Here is a 19340-nt window from a genome sequence, read left to right on the forward strand (position 1 = left end):
GGACCGGTTGCCCGGCGGCACGGGTCAGTACGGGCCCCCTGCCGTGCCGTGCCGGGCCATGCCGGTACTGATACAGTAGAGGAGGCAGGGGAGAGCGCGAACAAGAGAGAGGAGAAAGGAGAAGAGAGGGAGGGAGGCCGGTGCCTGAGCAGGAGGTGGAGGCCGCGGCCGGATCTCCTGTTTTATTCAAAATAGGGGTCCGATCGCTTTTAAATTTCATAATTTTTAAGTAAAGTCGGCAAGCGATTTGTTAATTTCACTTAAATATCGCGAAATGTTTTAGTGGCCAGACCCTCTTTTGAACTAAACAGGAGATATGGCTGCAACCTTCGCCTTCTGCCCAGGCGCCAGCCTTTGACGGCCCTCAATTAGCCTCTGCCACCCTCTGTCAGCCTCCCTCCCTCTCTCTCCCTCTCTCCCCCGCTCTCTCTCTCTTTTCCTCTCTTTCCTTCTCCTTCTCTCCCTCCGCTAACGGATTTCGTTTTTATTGCTGGAACCATCGTCTGCCGTACCGGTCCGTACCGGCCGGTACATACCGGTCCGTACCGGCCGGTACATACCGGTCCGTACCGGCCGGTACATACCGGTCCGGCCTGGGACCGGTACTGGATCAACGTGAAATCCGGTACCGGTAGTTTATTGTTGAAGAACCCATGCGGGACCGGTACGCCACCGGTTCGGACCGGTACGGGATCGGTACGGGACCGGTTCGGACCGGTACGGGACCGGTTCGGACCGGTACGGGACCGGTACGGACCGGTACGGGACCGGTTCGGACCGGTACGGGACCGGTACGGGACCGGTTCGGACCGGTACGGGACCGGTTCGGACCGGTACGGGACCGGTTCGGACCGGTACGGGACCGGTTCGGACCGGTACGGGCCGCCACCGGTACGCCGACCGGTACCGGTACAGCGGAACATGGCTGGAACCGTCCCGGTCCACCGCCTGGACGGCTTAGTATGATTGCAACTGCTCGGTTTGGAACGATTCTGCCAACCCTGGGTATTGGCATTCATGGAGGGACAGATGACAAAGCTCATTGAAGTGAAAGCATAAGAAATTATTGTTTCACTAGATAAAAATGTTTCTCCCCTGCAAACATTTATTATGTTGACTGTGCAATGCCTAGTAGCACGGTTATAGATTTTGTTTTTTGTAACAAATATTGGTATTATGTGGATATTCCATGTATTTGGAGAAACCCAGAGTCCACTGCGGAAGAAGATGGAACCCCTGAAGTAGTTTAGAGTTTAGAAAGCATATCTACCTTTCAGACAATGTAACATTGAAATCATTATACTAGAACTTACTTCTTTATATGTTTGCATCATATGTGCATCTTATAAAGAGTAATCTATTCATTTTTAAAGGTTAATTCATCTTCCCATACCAAGGAGCAGGTTCCACTCAAATATAATTATTTTTCAAGAATAAACATTTAAAAAAAGAAGTTAAAAGGCCTACATCCTGGTCCATTTGTATATTTGCATCATCAAGGGTCTTCTCCATGTTGTCCATCAAAGCATGTTTCTGCTGACCATAGTAGTCCCAGATAGACACCTGCAATTAGCAAAATGTGAATACCAGAACACATGAAAAAAAATAAACATTGAACAAGTGAATAATATCTTACTTGATCCATGACCAAATCAAAAACCTCACAAGCCTTTTTATGAAGTTCACCAACTGTGTCCTGCATAAATTAACATGACATGTTCAAACTTGCTCCATCCATAAAAGGTACATCTCGAGGCCATCTCAAAAAGGTATAACTTACAAAGCTTTTGCCAGGAACATCTCTATTATAGACTAAATCATTCCATGTAAAATGATCGTAAATTGAGGCATCAAATGATTATGACTATAATAACATAAGAAGCCTAGTTCAGGTCCTACTAATAGTTAGATGATATCTCCGCTATAGCAATGTGTAAGGAAGGCCGAACCAACCCAAGCCAGCCAAATAGCTCATGCGGTTGGATTGGTTCAGCCCTTTAAAGCCTCCCAAGCCCCCCATCCGACCCTTTAAAGTCTCCCGAGCCTCCTTTGATGCCCTAGGCGATCCTCCCTCTCTCTCTCTATCTCTCCCTTTCCCCCCTACTTTGTCTTCGTGCTCCGCGAACAGGAGAGCCCGAGGGGATGTGAAGCTGATCTTCCACCAGATCTACTTTCACCTCAAGCTAGAGTTGCTCAAGGATCCCACCTTCAACTTCACTAACGCAGTTATACATGGTCTCACTAACAAGGTAGGCGTTGAAGGTGAGAGGGCGGTGCTGAGGCCCAAGAGAGCGTGACACATCTGCTTGCCAACTGTCAGTGCTTCCTCCACTCGTCCCTCCATTGGAAGAACTCCCCCAACCTAGGAGGCCCTCTCTCCCTCCTTCTTCCTCTCTCTTCCCCTCTCCCCCTCCCTCTCTCTATTTCGGTACGTCCTAGAATGGCACGATATGGATCCATATTGTGCTATACCAATCGCCAACTAGTTCTGCAAACCTTGGTATGTGAATTTTGGGGGTACATCACCCCCAAGTTCGACTCTACTTTTTTATTATTTTTATTGCTTTGTATTGTTTCTCCTTCCAACACTAGGGATGGCAATAGATCAGGTAGGGTCGAGCTAAAGAGGGTTAGAGTCAAGTTGAAGAGGGTTAAAAAACATCTAATTGATACCTTCCAACCCATACCCGACCCATTTATAAATGGATGGAAAATGTAAATCTGTAACCAAACCCTTCATCTTATATAAACCATACTTACCCACCAACACATTTAAGTTTTCATTTGTCAATTATATATATACATAAATATATAAAGACATACATATATAAGTAAACCATAGCATGCAAATATCACCAAAAAAAACATATTTAACTTGCAAGTTATTACTACAAGCACAAAAAATTTAGAATTCAGGATATATGACAATCAAAAACTAATTAATGATGAACTAACTATTCTATCCAGCCCTAGTTTTTTTTTTTTAACCAATGAACAGAAGCTTATGTTGAAAATTAGAGAGATCAACATGGTCCACAGTTTGGGAGCTAGAATACCAAGCTGGTTTGACTCAAGCGATCCACCGAGTTCGAGAGCTAAACTCAAACCCACCCATTAATAAACAGGTTTGTTCTTGGTTGACTCGAAATCCACCCGAATTTAAAAATGGAAAACACAAACTCATTTATTTCAGGTGGGTTCATGCTGGTTGACGGATCCGAGTTAGCTTTCGCCACCCCTATTCAACACTAACGAACTTCATACATGAGTTATATTCCCCATCAATACTTCTACCTGTAGAAAGTACCAAAACTTCAACAGGATTTTCCAGCCAAAGTGTTTCACATGCAGGACAGTAATTTGAACATATGGGAGGGTATAGGTAAAGGAATAACGAGCATTAGGCGATGAAAGAAAGATAAAAACAGGATTAACAAACTGTACCTTCTTGCTAATCCTAATAACTGCCCTTTCTCCTTTTGGCATCAAATGTAATTGAAGGCGTAGAGGATATACTTCTATAGCCAACTCAGTCTGAGACAAACCTGTATTGATGGCTTTCCTTGGTAATATTGGACCCCCTCCATACCTGAACGAAGCAATATACACTTTAAATTCTTGCTCAGAAGTCATCCTCAGGATACGTAGGCACATTAAGGAGAAAATTGTCACTTTCAGAGACAGGATTAAATTAAAAATAGATGAAATTGGAACAAATTGGAGCAATAATTATCAAAAATCATATATTGCAACTTCTTACAGCATTTGTGTTTCAATAATCTATATACGGAAACAAATAAAAGAAATAACATAATAGAACAGAACATATCCATCTTTAGCTATTTTTGGTTAAGAAAGATAGTAACTATTAACAACCTTGCATCATTCTTTTGCCGGCATTTCTACCTTCTGCATATCATCGACAGTTCAGTTTAGTGTTAAAAAAAATTCAAAAGTTCACAATCCATCCTCATATGCTACAGCTTTACTGGGTTAAAAGGATCCACGACTAAGTGTTTCATCGACTCATAGAACCCCTTTTTTTGTCATAAAGTTGAAGATCCCTGGAAGACATGACAAGCATTCAAGTTCTAAGAGGCAACCTTTGCCCTACTGATGAACATATCCCTCCGAATTTTGTTCATCTCACTAATGTTTATAGATAGATTGTCATTTCATCATTACCAATGCATTATTCCCAATCTAAACTAATTTTCTACTTCACGTGCCATAGTGTAATGCTCATTTTCGGGTGCCTCCAGCTCCCTCCACCACCACATATCTCCTCTGTCCTACCATAACGAGAGCAACTACTTTTCCACCTTAGATTTTCCCCCTTTTTGTCATTCACAAAACATATGGGAATAACATAAACACTCCTAAGAATTTATTTATTAGGATTTTTATAAAATCTAAAAAGAATTGGATATCTAGTCTCCCCACTCAAGCTTCTCTAAAGATACAAGCCCCCACTTAAATGTCAATAACAAGTATCCCTGATCATATTATTTGAGTTCAACCTTTTTGTAATATATATATGTACACACACAAACACACACACACGCATGCATATATACCTACATATATGTATGTATGTGTATAATGTATGTGTGTGTGTGTGTGTATGTATGTATATGTATATGTATATGTAAGGTGCAGCCAAGTGTTCCAGTCCTGTCCTAAGGCATTTGGTCTCTTTTGGATCTTAATGTTGCATATTCCATTTTTAAAACTTAATCATCACACTGCTATAAACATATCCTTTTAGGCTCTACAATGTGCCTAGACTACTTATTTGCCAAAATAAACCATTTATTCAGCACAATCATGCTCAAAATGGCATATATAATCACACCAGAAAAGGTACATTCGAAATTCAACTAGTTAGCGTTATATATATAATCTATTAAAATAGCTCTCTCCAAATTCAACTACTAGTTATCCAACATTTTGATTTCATCCAAAGCAACATAGACTGTATTAAATAGAAGCAATTAGATTAGCAGATTATAAATTAATGTGGCTCTTTGTGGAAGGAGGTCATTTTCTCTCATCTGACATGACAACATGATAAAGTAAAATTGAATCAACACATGGCTATAAATGGAAAAGAGCTGCACCTCCATTCTGCTTCTGTTTTTTCTTTTCTCCTCTGAAAACATTATGGCATTGGAGCAACCATTTTTCTTCTTGTCTTTCTCCATTCTCTTCCTAACCTATTTTTTTATCTGTCGTGTTACTTGCAAATGCTGAGTTCACATATCTAAAGGGACAGACCTACTTTTCTCTCTCAAATATGCAGTGGTCCATGTTGCTCTCATTGTAAAGGATGAGCTATTGTTTCAAAGTAAAAGAACATGTAGATCCCATATGTGTACAAAGAAGAAGAGAATCAAATTTGATCAATGTATGGAAATTATTTGGAGCAAAAAGCCTTACAATGTTTCGCTATGTGTGGTGTGGAAACACAAATTCGTAAGGCTCTAGCCATACTCCTAAAAAATTTTGCAAACATTATTGTGGGGGTATGGGCTTCTTTCTGCGGCAAATACTGCACAAGAGGCAGAGAGCTTCGGCTTTCTCGGATCTGCAGAAGAAATGGCCCATATCCATGCAATGTTACTTTTCCTTGTGTGTGCATATTACATTGTTGACATAGAATAGATATCTATAACACCAGCTCTGAGCAACTTGTCCAAATATATTGACCAACCTTTCACATCCCCGGGCTATCAAAGATTATGGCAGAAATCATTTATTTGTTTAAATACAAGGCAATGAGGGCAAGATCAGGGTTTCAATCTAATGGATGGCCTCAGTCAAATTGAATAAGCTCAACTTCCTTTTAGGAGACAAACATGAAGAGTACTTCATTGAATCCAAAAGGATAATCAATTTGGCTGTGTGCATGCCTCATCCAAGTGACAGCAGAAACGAAGAATAAAATATTTTGGCATGACTATTAACATTGTGTGGAGCCTTACTACAGAGTAGTGTTATGTTCTTGATTAACAGGAGAAAATTTTGAAGTCTCACTGTAATGGCATTCAGTGGGAAAGAAATATAGATCTTGTTTCATATATTATTTCAAGATATTTTTTTAATTAACAATCTTGATGCATACAACACCAGTTAGTGGAGATATCTATGTGGACCTAGCACTACGTGTCTATCGGCCACAAATAGAGATCTTGGAAAGGTTTTCCTTTTCTTTCTTTTCAACTTAAGATCTTGCAACAGGCACATTTACAGACTCATTTCAACCAACAACGAGAATTCTTCAATCATGTATACACTTGAAATAATACATCCTCATTTTTCCAAGGGAATCCTCTAAAAGTTATAAAGCAAGGTTCGCCGTCTCGGTACCAGACCCCGTACCGGTGCCACACTAGCACAGTATCGGTACAGTACGGTACGGAATTTTTTTAGTATACCGAATGTTGGTACACTATCCGTACCGAGTACCGGTACCGAACCCGTACGGTACGCCCCGTACCATCCGGTTCAGGCTGATACAGCATATCATGTTACAAAGTAAATTTAAAATCATCTGAAAGAGAAAAGGATGGAGAATAAGGTTGTAATGGTCATGGTGATCATGGTGGTTGAACTTTAAAAAGGCTCATGTTAAAGGATGTAGAACCTAGAGTGCCCAGCACAGTATTCGAACTTACTAATCTTATCGTCTGCACATGTCAGGATAAATATGTGAAACCAACATGGAAATATCATGCTAGAATTTTGGTTAGTTTGGATGATGATAATCGTAGCTCCAGATATTATATACTACATTCGCTCTAAATATTATATACTATATGATTCCACTGGTAACTAAGTCATGTAAAGCGTAATTGTCTAAAATGGAAAAGTCAACAAAGATCTGTCAATTAATCCCTTGTTACAGTAAAATCGCTAATGTAATTTTTTCCTTTGCTTCTATTTCAACAATGCTCTCCATCTTGATTGTTTATGAAGCCTCCGATCCTATGATAAGTGTTTTCTTTTGCATTTCTTGAGAGATCTGGTATCCACTAATTTGTTATTCTTGTAATGTCATTCTGAGAAGATTTCTTTTTTATATTCTTCTTAATCTTGTTCATATTTACTAAATTTGTTCTTTCAAGAAACAGATAAAATCTATTCAACATTATGTTAATGGTTGCCTTGCTTTGATGTTTATCAAGATATGTGGAGTAAATGCTTGACCACACAGAATTAATGAATTTAAGAGGACTTGAGAAAATTAAAGCAAATTAAGATAATAAAAAAAACTCTCTATGTTACAGAATGAGAGAAAAGGTAAGGAAATAAAAAGGTAGATTATCAAATCCTGGTTGAGTGCGGGCTTGTTCCTGTTATTTTTCCTTTTCTTCTTGTGGTGCCTGCTCTTTCTCCCTGGATTTTCTGTTTCTAGCATAGTATCTTAAGGTTCATGGAGTACTATATTTTTGGCTTCTTTTACACATATTTAAACCAAAAAATCTTCCAAGTTATAGATATTGTTCTCAAATTAGAAATTCAATTAAAAATAAAGAACCTACCAAGCATGGTCATTGGTTTCTATAACTCGAGGTCTTTTTTTTCTCTCCCAAGTATTTCAGGGAATGCTAACTGATTAAAGGAGCATTGCACCAGCACCCTATCAATCCATGGATAAGTGATCTAAATAAAGATAAGGAGCATGGAATGCCGTACCGGCCCGTACCGGCCAGTACCGGCCGGTATGTACCAGTCCGGCCGTGGACCGGTACCGGAACGGATAAAAAATCGGTATTTTTCGGTTTTTTATCCGAACCGGCCGGTACGGGTGCGTATCGGCCGGTTCGGGCCCGTACCAGCCAGTTCGGAGCCCGTACCGACCTCGTACCGGTGCGAACCGGCCGGTTCGCACCGGTACGATTTTTTTTTTTTTTAGAACCACAGCGCCGCGCGGCGCTGTGGTTTTTGAAACCACCGCGTACCGGCCGGTACGGGACCGGTACCAGCCGATACGTACCGGACCGGACCGGTACCGTACCGGTCCGGCCGGCCACCGGTACGCCGACCGGTACCGGTACGGCGGACCTTGATAAGGAGTCTGCCTAAAAAGCCAATCATATATTGTTATTTGTATTCATTCTTTAGTTATTTCATTTTCTTTTAATGGGCAAGCTAGTGAAGGGCGGATTAACGTAAACAGGTAGTTATTATTTGTTGTATGTTTAGATTATTATATATCATTTTCCTGCATCTCTTACTATTCAACTTATTTTGTTACAACTACATAATATTTGAAGCATCTTCTCCTCTAAAAGAATATTTGAATCATCATATTTCTAATTTTGTTCCTGATTTTAGAATGTTGTTTTAATTTTCATTTGTAAACCATTATTCAATACATGTCCTGGTTGTCTCTAAAATTTACCTAATTGTCTCATGCTATTTTTTAGAAAATTTAAAATACCTTCTTTAAAAACAAATATCATGATTCATAAAATATTAAAAGAAGGAAGAAAATTATAAAATCATTTTACATTAATTTAACAAAATAATCTTTAGCTTTGCTGATAAATAGATACTAGTGACATAATCCTTTGCCATGCTATTTAATGATCGTAAGTAAATATGAGCGGTAGCATGTGTTACAAGAACTTTTTATGAATGATCTTTATTGAGATAATAGTTATTCCAACATTGCCTAATTGCCTCCCACCCCCTACCACTGAGTTTAATTCCTAGCTTTGCCACTAGGTGCAATGTCAATGATGGATAAGAGAGGCAAATTCTGACCAACACCAACCAAACCCCATGAACCCACCTCCAATAAATGTGTTTGGGTGGGGGTTTCAAAGCCCAGTCGGTTCTGAATCAACTTGAAATTAACCCAATTATAAATGGGTGGGTTTGGGCTTACCCTCTAGACCTGATGAGTCACCCAGTTTTATTTGGTTGAAAAGTCAAATAGCTCCTAGACCCAGCATAATTGATAGTTCTCTAATCTTTTCTCTATGAATCGGTTCATTAAAAATAGAAGGGTTGTAAAGAGTGATGAATAGGATGGACCATGACATTATCGGATGTGGGTTTGCATTTTAGCTAGTTTAAATTCCTTTAGAATTGTCATGCACACTAAATTCTTAAGTTTATTGTGATTATGATGATATATTTGAGATTATATTTGATTTTGTTGATTGTGATCTTAGCGTACAATGTTTTGCTTCATTCTCTAGTTATATGTATGATTGATGAGTGAAAATTTAGATAAGTTGGTAAGCAGGTAAGGGTTCATGTAAAATTAATGGAATGGGCATGGAGTGAGAGTCTTTGACCTTAACATGGCTCAACCAGAACCAAACCCAACCTGACCCAGCCCATTGCCAATCCTAAGGATGGAGATTAAAGAAAGAAAACAAAATAGCAAATTACAATAGAGTGGATAGCATTGGAACCAAGGTTCGTCGAATTGGTACCAAAGGGCATATAGGTCGGTGACTGGTTCGACACAGGATGGGTCCATACCATGCCATTCCGAGGCTTATCGAAATGGGGAGAGGGAGGGGGGAGAGGGAGAAAAGGAGAGGGGAAGAGAGAGAGGGAGGGAGGGAGGGAGGAAGGGTGAGGACTAAGGGTTAAACCTTAACCCTAACCATAGCAGAGCAAGAGAGAGAGAGAGAAAGGGAGGGAGAGGGAGAGGGAGAGGGAGAGGGAGAGGGAGGAAAGGAGGGACGAAGGAAGGGGGAGGGCCAAGGGAAACCCTAACCCAGCAGAGCAAGAGAAGAAGAGGGGTGACACTTACCAATGACGCCACTAGGGAGGGTGGGGAGTAGTGTCAATGAGTTGGAGGTGGCAGCGGTTCCCGAATGATCTGAGCCAAGAGGGGGAGGGTTTAATCAAATCGGGTCTTAATCGAATGGAAGGATGATGTAATCGAATGGTGGGGTTGTGTTCCAAGTTGAAAGGGAAAACCGTCCCAATTCCTCGTTGGTTCGATTCAGTATGCCTAGAACCAAGCAATTCGGTGCAATACAGCCTACCTTGGTTGGAACTCTTTTAAGTTGATTCCATTAGAGTGGATGCTTTTACTTGTCATTTTAGAAGGAGAGGTATTGAAACAATATTTTTAGAGATTTAATCTCAAATTAGAAAGTTATACTTGAAAAAGAGTTCAGTTTGATTGTGCTTGACAAGAGTATCTAGTTTTAAAGCTCAACTGCATTCAACAAGGAAAGCCTATTTGTGAAATTGACATGGAATTCCAGTAAAAAAAGGAAAAAGTGAATTTAAGACATCCTCGTTTAAGTATTTAACGAGTCAAATTGGTTGTTATCTTTTACAGAAAGTAAGGTTCAAACTTTAATGAAACAAGATGTAAAAGCAATATGATTATAATATCGAATCTGAATGAAATTTGGGCATGGGGATTTAATGATTGGGAGTGAAGACTATGCATCTAGTAGTAGCTAGGTATCATGTGGAAAAACATTTAGGATTGGGTGGAATTGAAATGGCCTAGCAATAAAAAAGTAGTTAGTTGATTTGTAGGAAGATTGGGATAATCGGGGGAAGTTTGTAACTTGATTTGCTAAAAAGAAGAGTAAAAATTAAAAGCATTAGAAGCAAAAAAAACATTAACAAGACATAGATTGGGAAAAAAGAAAAGAAAAGAAATAAAGAACGAAAGAAAGAAAAAAAGAAAAAAATTTGTACTCAGCTGAAGGAACACTGATCTGTGCATAGTACACAAAAGTATACAATTATTCTATACAAAAAACAGCAGCATAGTAAATACTCTAAAGGTATGCATCAAATATGTGTAACATTAAAAATGATAATTACTTTCTTATGTTTTCAAATTCCAGCTCATTATGTTACCACATGCAAGATAAGTTATGGGAATAGTAACATTTGACATGCCAGACAGATCTCTCTTGTGGTTTTAGTTTACCCATAGCTTCACTGATGTGTCTTTGCTCTGAGTTGATTGTAACAGGAATTATATAAAAGGTTGAGTTCTAGTTTCTTTGAGCTAACACCATAGAAATTCTTTAAGAAATAATTTAGTTCACTGGACCTTTGAGTTGAATTAATAGAACAAACAGATTTTTTAGGGGATAAAGCATTTAATTTAAGTAGATTTAAAGAACTTGAACCATAAATCAATTGTTTATTTTGAATTATATACTGTTTTTTATAATATGTTTGTTAGGGATCTATTTTTTTTGAGATAAGTTAAGGACCTACTATTAAGATGATAATCCTTTTCCCAATCTGGTTTCTGTTCATGTTTGCAAATCATTGATCCACTTTCATGCTTGCATTATTGACAGAACTCTGTGAAAGTAATTAAATAGATAAGCTAATAATTTATTGGACTTCTCATCAGATTGCAGGCTATTTACTAAAATCCTAAAGCATCAGCTTGAATTGCATTTTCATTGTCACAGCAAGCTTCTTCAAGTGCTTTCCCTTCCATATCCATTTTATGTTTCTTTCAACAACATCTGATCTCATTTCCTGCAGTGGCTGCACCTAGGTTGCATAAAACAAGATTAAAACATCTCAGGATCTTATTTGTTCGTTGATTGATAAATCATCTAGTTGCGCTATTCTGTAGTTACACACATGCACACTCTTTCTTCTAGCATAGTCAGTCCTATTACAATCCTAATAACTTAATCCCCAAGCAAGGCGATTAAGGCCATGTTTAGCATTGCCGTTTGGGAGCCAAAATTTCTTTTGGGTGATTTTGAGGGATTTCGTAAAAAATTTGCAGCTTTCTACCTCCTCCAAAAGCTAAAAAAAGTCTACCAGAAAATTGGAGCTTTTGAGAAAAGGCTCTACTTGAGACACGTCGGAAGCTATTATCATTTTAATACAAATTCCACAAAGATGAAAATATCCATGCTAACAATTTTTTATAGTACTATATAATGATAATATAACAGAGTATGATATAAATATAATTTAATATAATAATATAAAATATATAATAATAATAATAATATATTTGTTATTTACTATATTATTTGGATTAAAATATCAAATAAAAATTTATAAATTTAGCATATTTTATAACAACAATTTTTGATAGTTCAAATAGTTAGATAATTGAAAGCACTATCCAATATCCTTTATTGTCATTTTCTGATACTAAAAGCACTTTCTCAATTTAGTCACTAAACAAATGTTAAAATTTCACAGTACTTCGAAAATATAGTTACCAAATGGAAAATAAACAGCTTTTTGTTAACAGTTCTATTTGCTAAAGTTTTACTGTCCAAAGCTCGACATACAAAAGCTCTACTATCTACAACAATGCCAAACAATCTCTAAACGGAAGAGATAGTATCGACTGGAGCAGAAATGTGAATTCATTTATAGAACGATTAGAAGATGAGTTTATGATTTAATCAAATTCCCTTGTCCTTGACCATGGTTCACCTATCAAATGGGTCAAAAAAAAACAATATGATTAACATAGTTAGTATGACAAAAAGGAAGAATTGCATATGTAGATTTTTTAGGCCTTCATTTCTAATCATGAAGAAAAACGCATAAGTTATGGATTTACTGACCCTACATAAAATCAAGTTGTTTAATAACCAGATGAATTAGCCAAGTTCAAAGATGAGCAGGACTGGCACTCATCATGACCAAGCTAATACTTACAACAAGCATGTCTAATCCTATTTGATAGGAATAGACTCAAAGAGCCTTCTTTGTTATTTACTCTTGAATTTATGAACTTCAACAAAAGAAAATGTTATATGAACCGGGATAAATGAACAACAACATGATAGGCAAATAAATGATGGTAAGACATCAACTATGTTCTTTGATATGCATATTCTCAGAACTCACCATCCATGCAACTTCTCCCAAACCGGTTGAGGGAGCAATATATAGTCACGACCTTCGACTAAAGTGTCATGAAGCTCAATTTCCACATTTGATAATTCAGATGTCACATCAGAAATTAAATCAGAATTGTCAACAGCCGAAGGTCTCTTGGGAGTACTTAAACCAGCCGTTTCATGATGATGAGAGGACCCATTGATCGAGGTGGCAGTCATATCCTGGTTAACATAATCAAGCCAACATTGCCACCATCTATTCGCATCCCACCCACACACCCAAAAAACAACAAGAAGAAGTTATAAGTATATGATTGTTTATCCATAAAATACAAGCATATTATCTGATAGACACATCCAATCAGAAGGGGATCAACATAAGGTATAAAACATTCTTAAAATGTAAAAGATATCAGCATGCAGTCACTATAGATAGCTATGGAAATACTCATGAGGTAATGTTTTTTTTCTATCTGATACTTGAAACAGCATGCATTTAGGATTTTATGTCTTATGCAACAAAAAGAGAGAGGTTTCTAACACATTCTTTGTTTCTACATTGTGATATCTTCTAATCAAGATATAACATAACGAACAACCCTTAAGCATCAATAAATTTTATTCCATTTATTTCAATCATATATCTGAAAAGCACTTTTTGCCCGTTAGCAAATACATGAGATCAACTAGTCTTGCTTAAGGACCTCCTTTTCAAGTTGAAGGAATAAGGTTATAATTTTCAAATTCAACCTGGCTTACAAGAAACCATCCTGTGAACAGCACGACAACAGAATTGCAGGCAAAGCATACATTATAAGAGAAAGATTTGCTAAATCACAGATTTTAAACATATTGCAGAAGTAATAATTAAATCTTAATTGCAATTTCAATGGCACAGAAAATGACAAGATGCTTCCCATGCCAAAAGAGAGGCTTCAAGAAGATTCTGATATACAAATCCAGGCATGAGTTGTGCCAAAATCGAGTAGCATAAATCGCTTACTAGAAACTTGCTTCTCCCATGAGAAATGGAACCAATAATTCACCTAGCATAGGTAACCAAGAAATTTATTCGTTAGAAACGAAAAGGACCAGAAGAAACATTCATATATCCCACTTTAAGATGTCTTGTACTTTGAACCAATCTATAAGAAGCTATTATGAAGCATTCTGCCTTGTATATTCAAATATGGATGTTTGTAGTACAATACAATGTTTCTAACATATCGCCGCTGAGATAAGCCTATGCACATTCCATGCTGTACTAATCAATTTTGACCAAATTTCTCCTATAATGGCTTGAGAAAACTCTCTTACTCTTAGGGTTAAGACAACTTTACAGTTGCCAATCTATTGACAGTCCACATTCTAGTTCAAAAGCCACTTTGAGATTTCCCACAAGTTCCTTTTCTTTTCCCTAGAATAGATTGCTTCAGCATTTTTCAAATTCATGGCCACATCATTGATTGTTCTCCACTATCTCCATCAGACTCACCACCTTCTATGTCAAATTCTTAATCCTAGAACCAATTCACCAGAACTGCTCAATATATTGCCGTATTAGGTTGGGTTTCGGAATGTATATATGTCCATGGGACAACATACATACCATCTAATTTTCATTATAACGCTAAATAGAAAATCTGAAAACACAAAAGGCCTCAAGTAGATGCAGTTTTCTTCTCCATCAAGAGCTGGTCAGTCGCATGCAATAGTCAAAAGCAGGTATTGAACTTCCAAATTCTAATCCCAAACCTCAATTCAGACTTCAGCGCACAACTGAACTGTGCACTCGCTCAATCTTTTATCCGCTTACCAGAAAGCAGCGCGACCTAAACCTAAATAACTAGACATTTGCAGCTTATGAATTTAACTTGATGGGCTGTGCCACCGCAGCAATGGACATGGCGTACAGCCTAAAAATCATATAAATATAATAATTTCAAATGGTAGCACAACTAAAGTTCTTTTCATGGATTAAAATTTAAAAAAAAAATTTCTGGGCCAAAGAAATATCCCAAATTTGAAGTACGAGGTAAGTACAGGAATTCCAAATTCAATTACCCCATGAATATTTTTCACTGAAAAAAGGTAAATTTATGGTGAAGAACGTCCCAATTCTAGATCATCAAACGTGGTACATTCCACTGGAACAACCGAAACAGAAACCAATTCAAACTGAAACCTCTATAATCCAACCGAAATGAGAAAAACAAATCGAAGCAAACTCAAAAACGTCTCCTTGTTAACGAATTTCTACTGGAAATCAAAACCGCGATCTAAATTAAACGCGACTGGAAGTGAAAAAAGAACAAATTCTATAAGATCGGGTTCCATTCTGTTCCCGAAACCACCGTGCACTCAATCGAAACCCAGAAAATCTTTCAAAAAATATAAAAAAAATTAAAGAAAAATCGGGAAACAGAGAAAGATCGGACATTTCTGCTTGGGGGGGTTAAGGGATTACCTCTGGGAGAGGAGATAGAAGATGTCGCCCTCCTTGGTAACGGCCTCGGCGGCGATGGTAATGTCTCGGATGAGGATCCGCTCTTCTTCCGGACTGAGCTCAGGCGCAGAGCCCGAGCCCTCCATCTCTACCCCTATCGAGCTCTATCGGCTTCGGAGATGGAGGCGAGGAACGGGCTGCAGGAAGGGCATAAGGGAAGAGGAGAGGAAGGATGGATAGTTCCAGCACTGGGAGTATGGCCACCGCTCCCCTTCTTATGCTCTTAAGGAGCCGAAGCTGGACGCTGCCATTTTGCGCTTCTGGGACTTAAATAGGGGAGAACACTTGCCTCTTTCTCATGTTTTCCCTTCCACCTTAAGGAGATGCCATTGGGTTTAGCTTGGCCTGTGCAAATGTGTGATGGGCAAGGGAAGAGACAGAATAAAATGATTTTTCACAAAATAGAAATTTATAGGTTATAGCTATCCTGCGATATATGAAAGAGAATTTTTAATAATTATTATCTAGTTATATTGGACCAGTATTTTGCACGCATATGACTCGCATATAAAAATTATATGAGAAAATAGTTTGTTAAAGAGTCAACCCTTTGAAAAGAAATAAGAGATAGGGTGGAAGCACTTATGCATGGTAACTTTAAAAGTCTCTATCTTGATATTCGAGAAGACGGTTGGAGTTAAAAATTGAATTTGGACTCCTTCAGTATTTAAAAGAATAGAAATGTCATAAAATTGAACTTGCGATGGAGCTGAACCCTTATGTTCATATTTTACAAAAGTATAGATGATCAACCGTCTCGCACAGTTGCCCATGAGAAAGATATAGAAAAATTGATTAATCTTGAAAAATTAAAAAAATAACTAAATATAACAATTTAAGCCACCATCCATTGTGATCACAAATGAGTTGCTTATACAATGGTCAAAAGGGTGGAGAACAAACCCTAGTGGAGAGGAGGGATGAGGAGACCTAGACTAAAAGAAGGTAGATTCCAAGTGATTTCTAGCAACAATCATACTTTCAACCTTTTCTTTTCTTGTGCTTACTTCTAAAGGAGCATGTTATATAATCTGTTTAGTTTTTGGGGGACTTAAAGAAGAACAGAGCAAACCCATTTACTTTCACTTTGAGATGCTAATAGGGACATATCACACAATGATTTTCATGAATTATAAAAGTATGACTCATTAATAGGGACATATCACGTAGTTATTTTGATAAATTATAAAAGGGGACTCGTCAATAGTTTGAATTGAAAATTATTTATGATTATTTTTAAAGCTCTCCTAGACTTAGTACTAGTAGTAGAATTGTAGTGGCTTGCCTCTATATAATATAAAGTGAATATCATGAAAAAATAAAAAATTGATATGATTAATACATTTTATGAAGATTTTGAAAAGATATAAAATATAGACGTAAGGAATGGAAAATGATTTAGATTGCTATATACGAAAATCATTACAATTTCCAAAAGAGAGAAAATAGGGAAAGCACTGATAAGATCCAACATTGTGGATCACACTCATTCTTCATTCACAAGAGAAATGTTGGTATTAATAGGAGTAGGATCTCATGGGCATCCCCTCATTTACCATTATGTTTAGAATTGAACTTCTATATATTATGATATATCCCATGTCTGCTTAGCCTCTACTTTGCATTTTATATCTATAATTACCATGCTCCTTCATCTTTTACCGCACTCATTCTTGAATCTATCCCCTTATTCCACCTTTAACAAACCTATGATCTTTAAATAAGAGAACCTAGAGCCAAAGACGGAATCGATGTTAGCACGGGCCAATCATCTGCTTTCTGATAACTTGCTTATCAACATTACTAGGGGTGATGAGTGTAGAAACTGAAAGAGTAGATGCCCTACAAGCCAATCGCAATATGTATTGTGAAGGATTTTCTTTTGATTTTCTAAATCATGTACATGACATTTAATATAAATAAAGGCATTGTGTTTCATCATATGCTGTTGATTATATTTGTGATGAACCTCTTAGATTAAGACAATGATTTTGAGGCTATGATGAGATCATACTAGTGAGACCTAAAATCTTAAAATCCTAATCTTAAATATTCTCAGTCATTGGTACATTGAGTCGAGGATCAATGTTTACCGGAAAGACTGGCACATCTTATGTATGCTCGATGCAGAGGGTGATTGATCTCACAATCACTTGTGTGGAGACACTAATACAAAGATGTGGGTGCTCATTAGATAAATGAGTTCACTGAATTGACCTACCAAGAGAAATCTTATGAAGTCTTACTTACATGTCAAAAGATGATTCTCTTAGTGGGAGTTGTGCAACTGATCCTTTGACGTGAGATCACCATAGTATCTTGTGCACATAAATCCATATTTTGGTTTTCACTCATTCATGACAATAAGTTATGTACGAGGTCTTCTGGATATGGTGGAATGTGTACGAAGGTTATGAGTAGGTCAACAAGGAATTAATCACTTCTAGTAAGAGAAGATCGCATCCTATTTATTCTAATCATATGATAATTCAGAAAGTCTTTGATCAAAGCACAATGAAAATTAGAAAGAGTTTCTAATATTTCATTATTCGAATTATCATTAGAAGATTGAGAAATATATGAATATAAAATTGAGTTTGACATATATTCATACTCATATACATATTCGGGATGCAGTTTGATTAAAGGATTGAATTGCACGGTAACTTGCCACTGAAGGGTATTTTTGGTATTTCCACCAAATTTCATATTTTTCGGGTAGACATGACACGTTGCTAGACGTCAATCTTGTCTTATAGGTTTGATCGAATTAAAAAGTTTAATTCGATCACCAATTAGAAAGGATTCTAATTGTTAAGTTTGGGTTCGCGCAGTTTGGACTTAAATCGATTAGAAGAGTTCTAATCAAGTTGGGTCAACTTGCACTCACACCTATTGCTGGCTAAGTATGGAACCCAATGGGTCACACACAAGAAAACTTATTAAGGGTCTAATTGGATTAGATCATGTTTGCAAGATAGACATCCTAGCAGGTGTTGCAAACCCTTAGCTCTTGATTCGAATTGGATTCGAATCTGATTCTTAATTGATCTAATTTGATTAGATCATCTTCTAATATGGGTTAGCCAAGAGTTGGCACCTAATTAGCTTGGTTTGAGTCTAATTGGATTAGATTTAATAAATCATTCAATCTAGACCGTTAGATCTTGATCTACCGTTGGATGAAGACATAATGGAGAGTTGGTTTAACCCAATTGGATTGGGTTAGAGGATGGCTATCATAATTGACCATTGGATCTTAATCCCACCATTGGATGAAGACATAATGGGTCAAGTAAATGGCGCCTTGCATTGGAGCCCTTGGATCATCATCATGAAAGATCAAGAGGTGAGGCATGATGGACATGTGATTAGCATGTGATGTTGACTTGGTCAAAATATGGCACCACATGAAAGGACATATCATTTGATACACCTCTTCACTTGATCTGCACCTCCTCTTATTTGATATGGCCCTTAGATGATGTCCTTTCATGAAAGGATGTGTGGATGGGATGCATCCCTTGGAGATGCATCCCTACACCTATTATAAATAGGCTAGCACTCCATGGGTTTCATCATTCCAACTCCACCCCACTCCTCTCTTCTTTCTTTCTTACATTAGTTTCTTTCTTTCTAGCATTGCTTCTAGTGTGTCCTAAGCCAAGACAAGGTGGTCTTCTTTAGGACAAAAGGATTAGAAGTGATTTTAGAAGGTTAAAGAAAAATAGAAAGAAAGGAAAGCAAGCCATTAGAGTTCTTTAAGAATTCTGCATTAAGGATCAAAGTCTTTGGAGCTTAAGACTTAAATCAAGTTTTCGTGTGGATCAACGTTGGAGGGTGAACACTTGGGCACCTAGTGGAAATTCTGCATATTGGATTAGCGTTAGAGGTATTCTTCTATTTCTGCATTTATATTATATTATTTGATTGCTTCCATTAAGGTGATCTTGGCTTATAAGGGTTTTATGTTAAGAAACTTTATCAAGAAATTTTTA

At 37.6% G+C, this 19340-nt stretch overlaps 1 protein-coding gene across 2 annotated transcripts in view; it reads right to left on the reverse strand.

The window, feature by feature from the left end:
• The window catches only part of UBP5 (ubiquitin-specific protease 5), a 33798-nt gene extending 18045 nt beyond the window's left edge, over positions 1 to 15753 (reverse strand). Inside the window, exons 1-5 of one of the 2 annotated variants that reach the window (XM_008796719.6) lie at positions 15304 to 15753; positions 12844 to 13092; positions 3445 to 3589; positions 1637 to 1696; positions 1468 to 1563 (exon numbers count right to left, since the gene is read on the reverse strand). In XM_008796719.6, the coding sequence (XP_008794941.4) occupies positions 1468 to 1563; positions 1637 to 1696; positions 3445 to 3589; positions 12844 to 13092; positions 15304 to 15428 (675 nt within the window). In that variant the 5' untranslated portion in view covers positions 15429 to 15753. The remainder of the gene's footprint in view (positions 1 to 1467; positions 1564 to 1636; positions 1697 to 3444; positions 3590 to 12843; positions 13093 to 15303) is intronic. The other variant, XM_039133817.3, reaches the window with a different exon arrangement.
• Between the last annotated feature and the right edge of the window lie 3587 nt (positions 15754 to 19340).

Source organism: Phoenix dactylifera, chromosome 4 (assembly GCF_051530095.1).
Source record: "Phoenix dactylifera cultivar Ajwa chromosome 4, Ajwa_hap1_PhDact_Kaust_v1.1, whole genome shotgun sequence".
Lineage (NCBI taxonomy): Eukaryota > Viridiplantae > Streptophyta > Magnoliopsida > Arecales > Arecaceae > Phoenix > Phoenix dactylifera.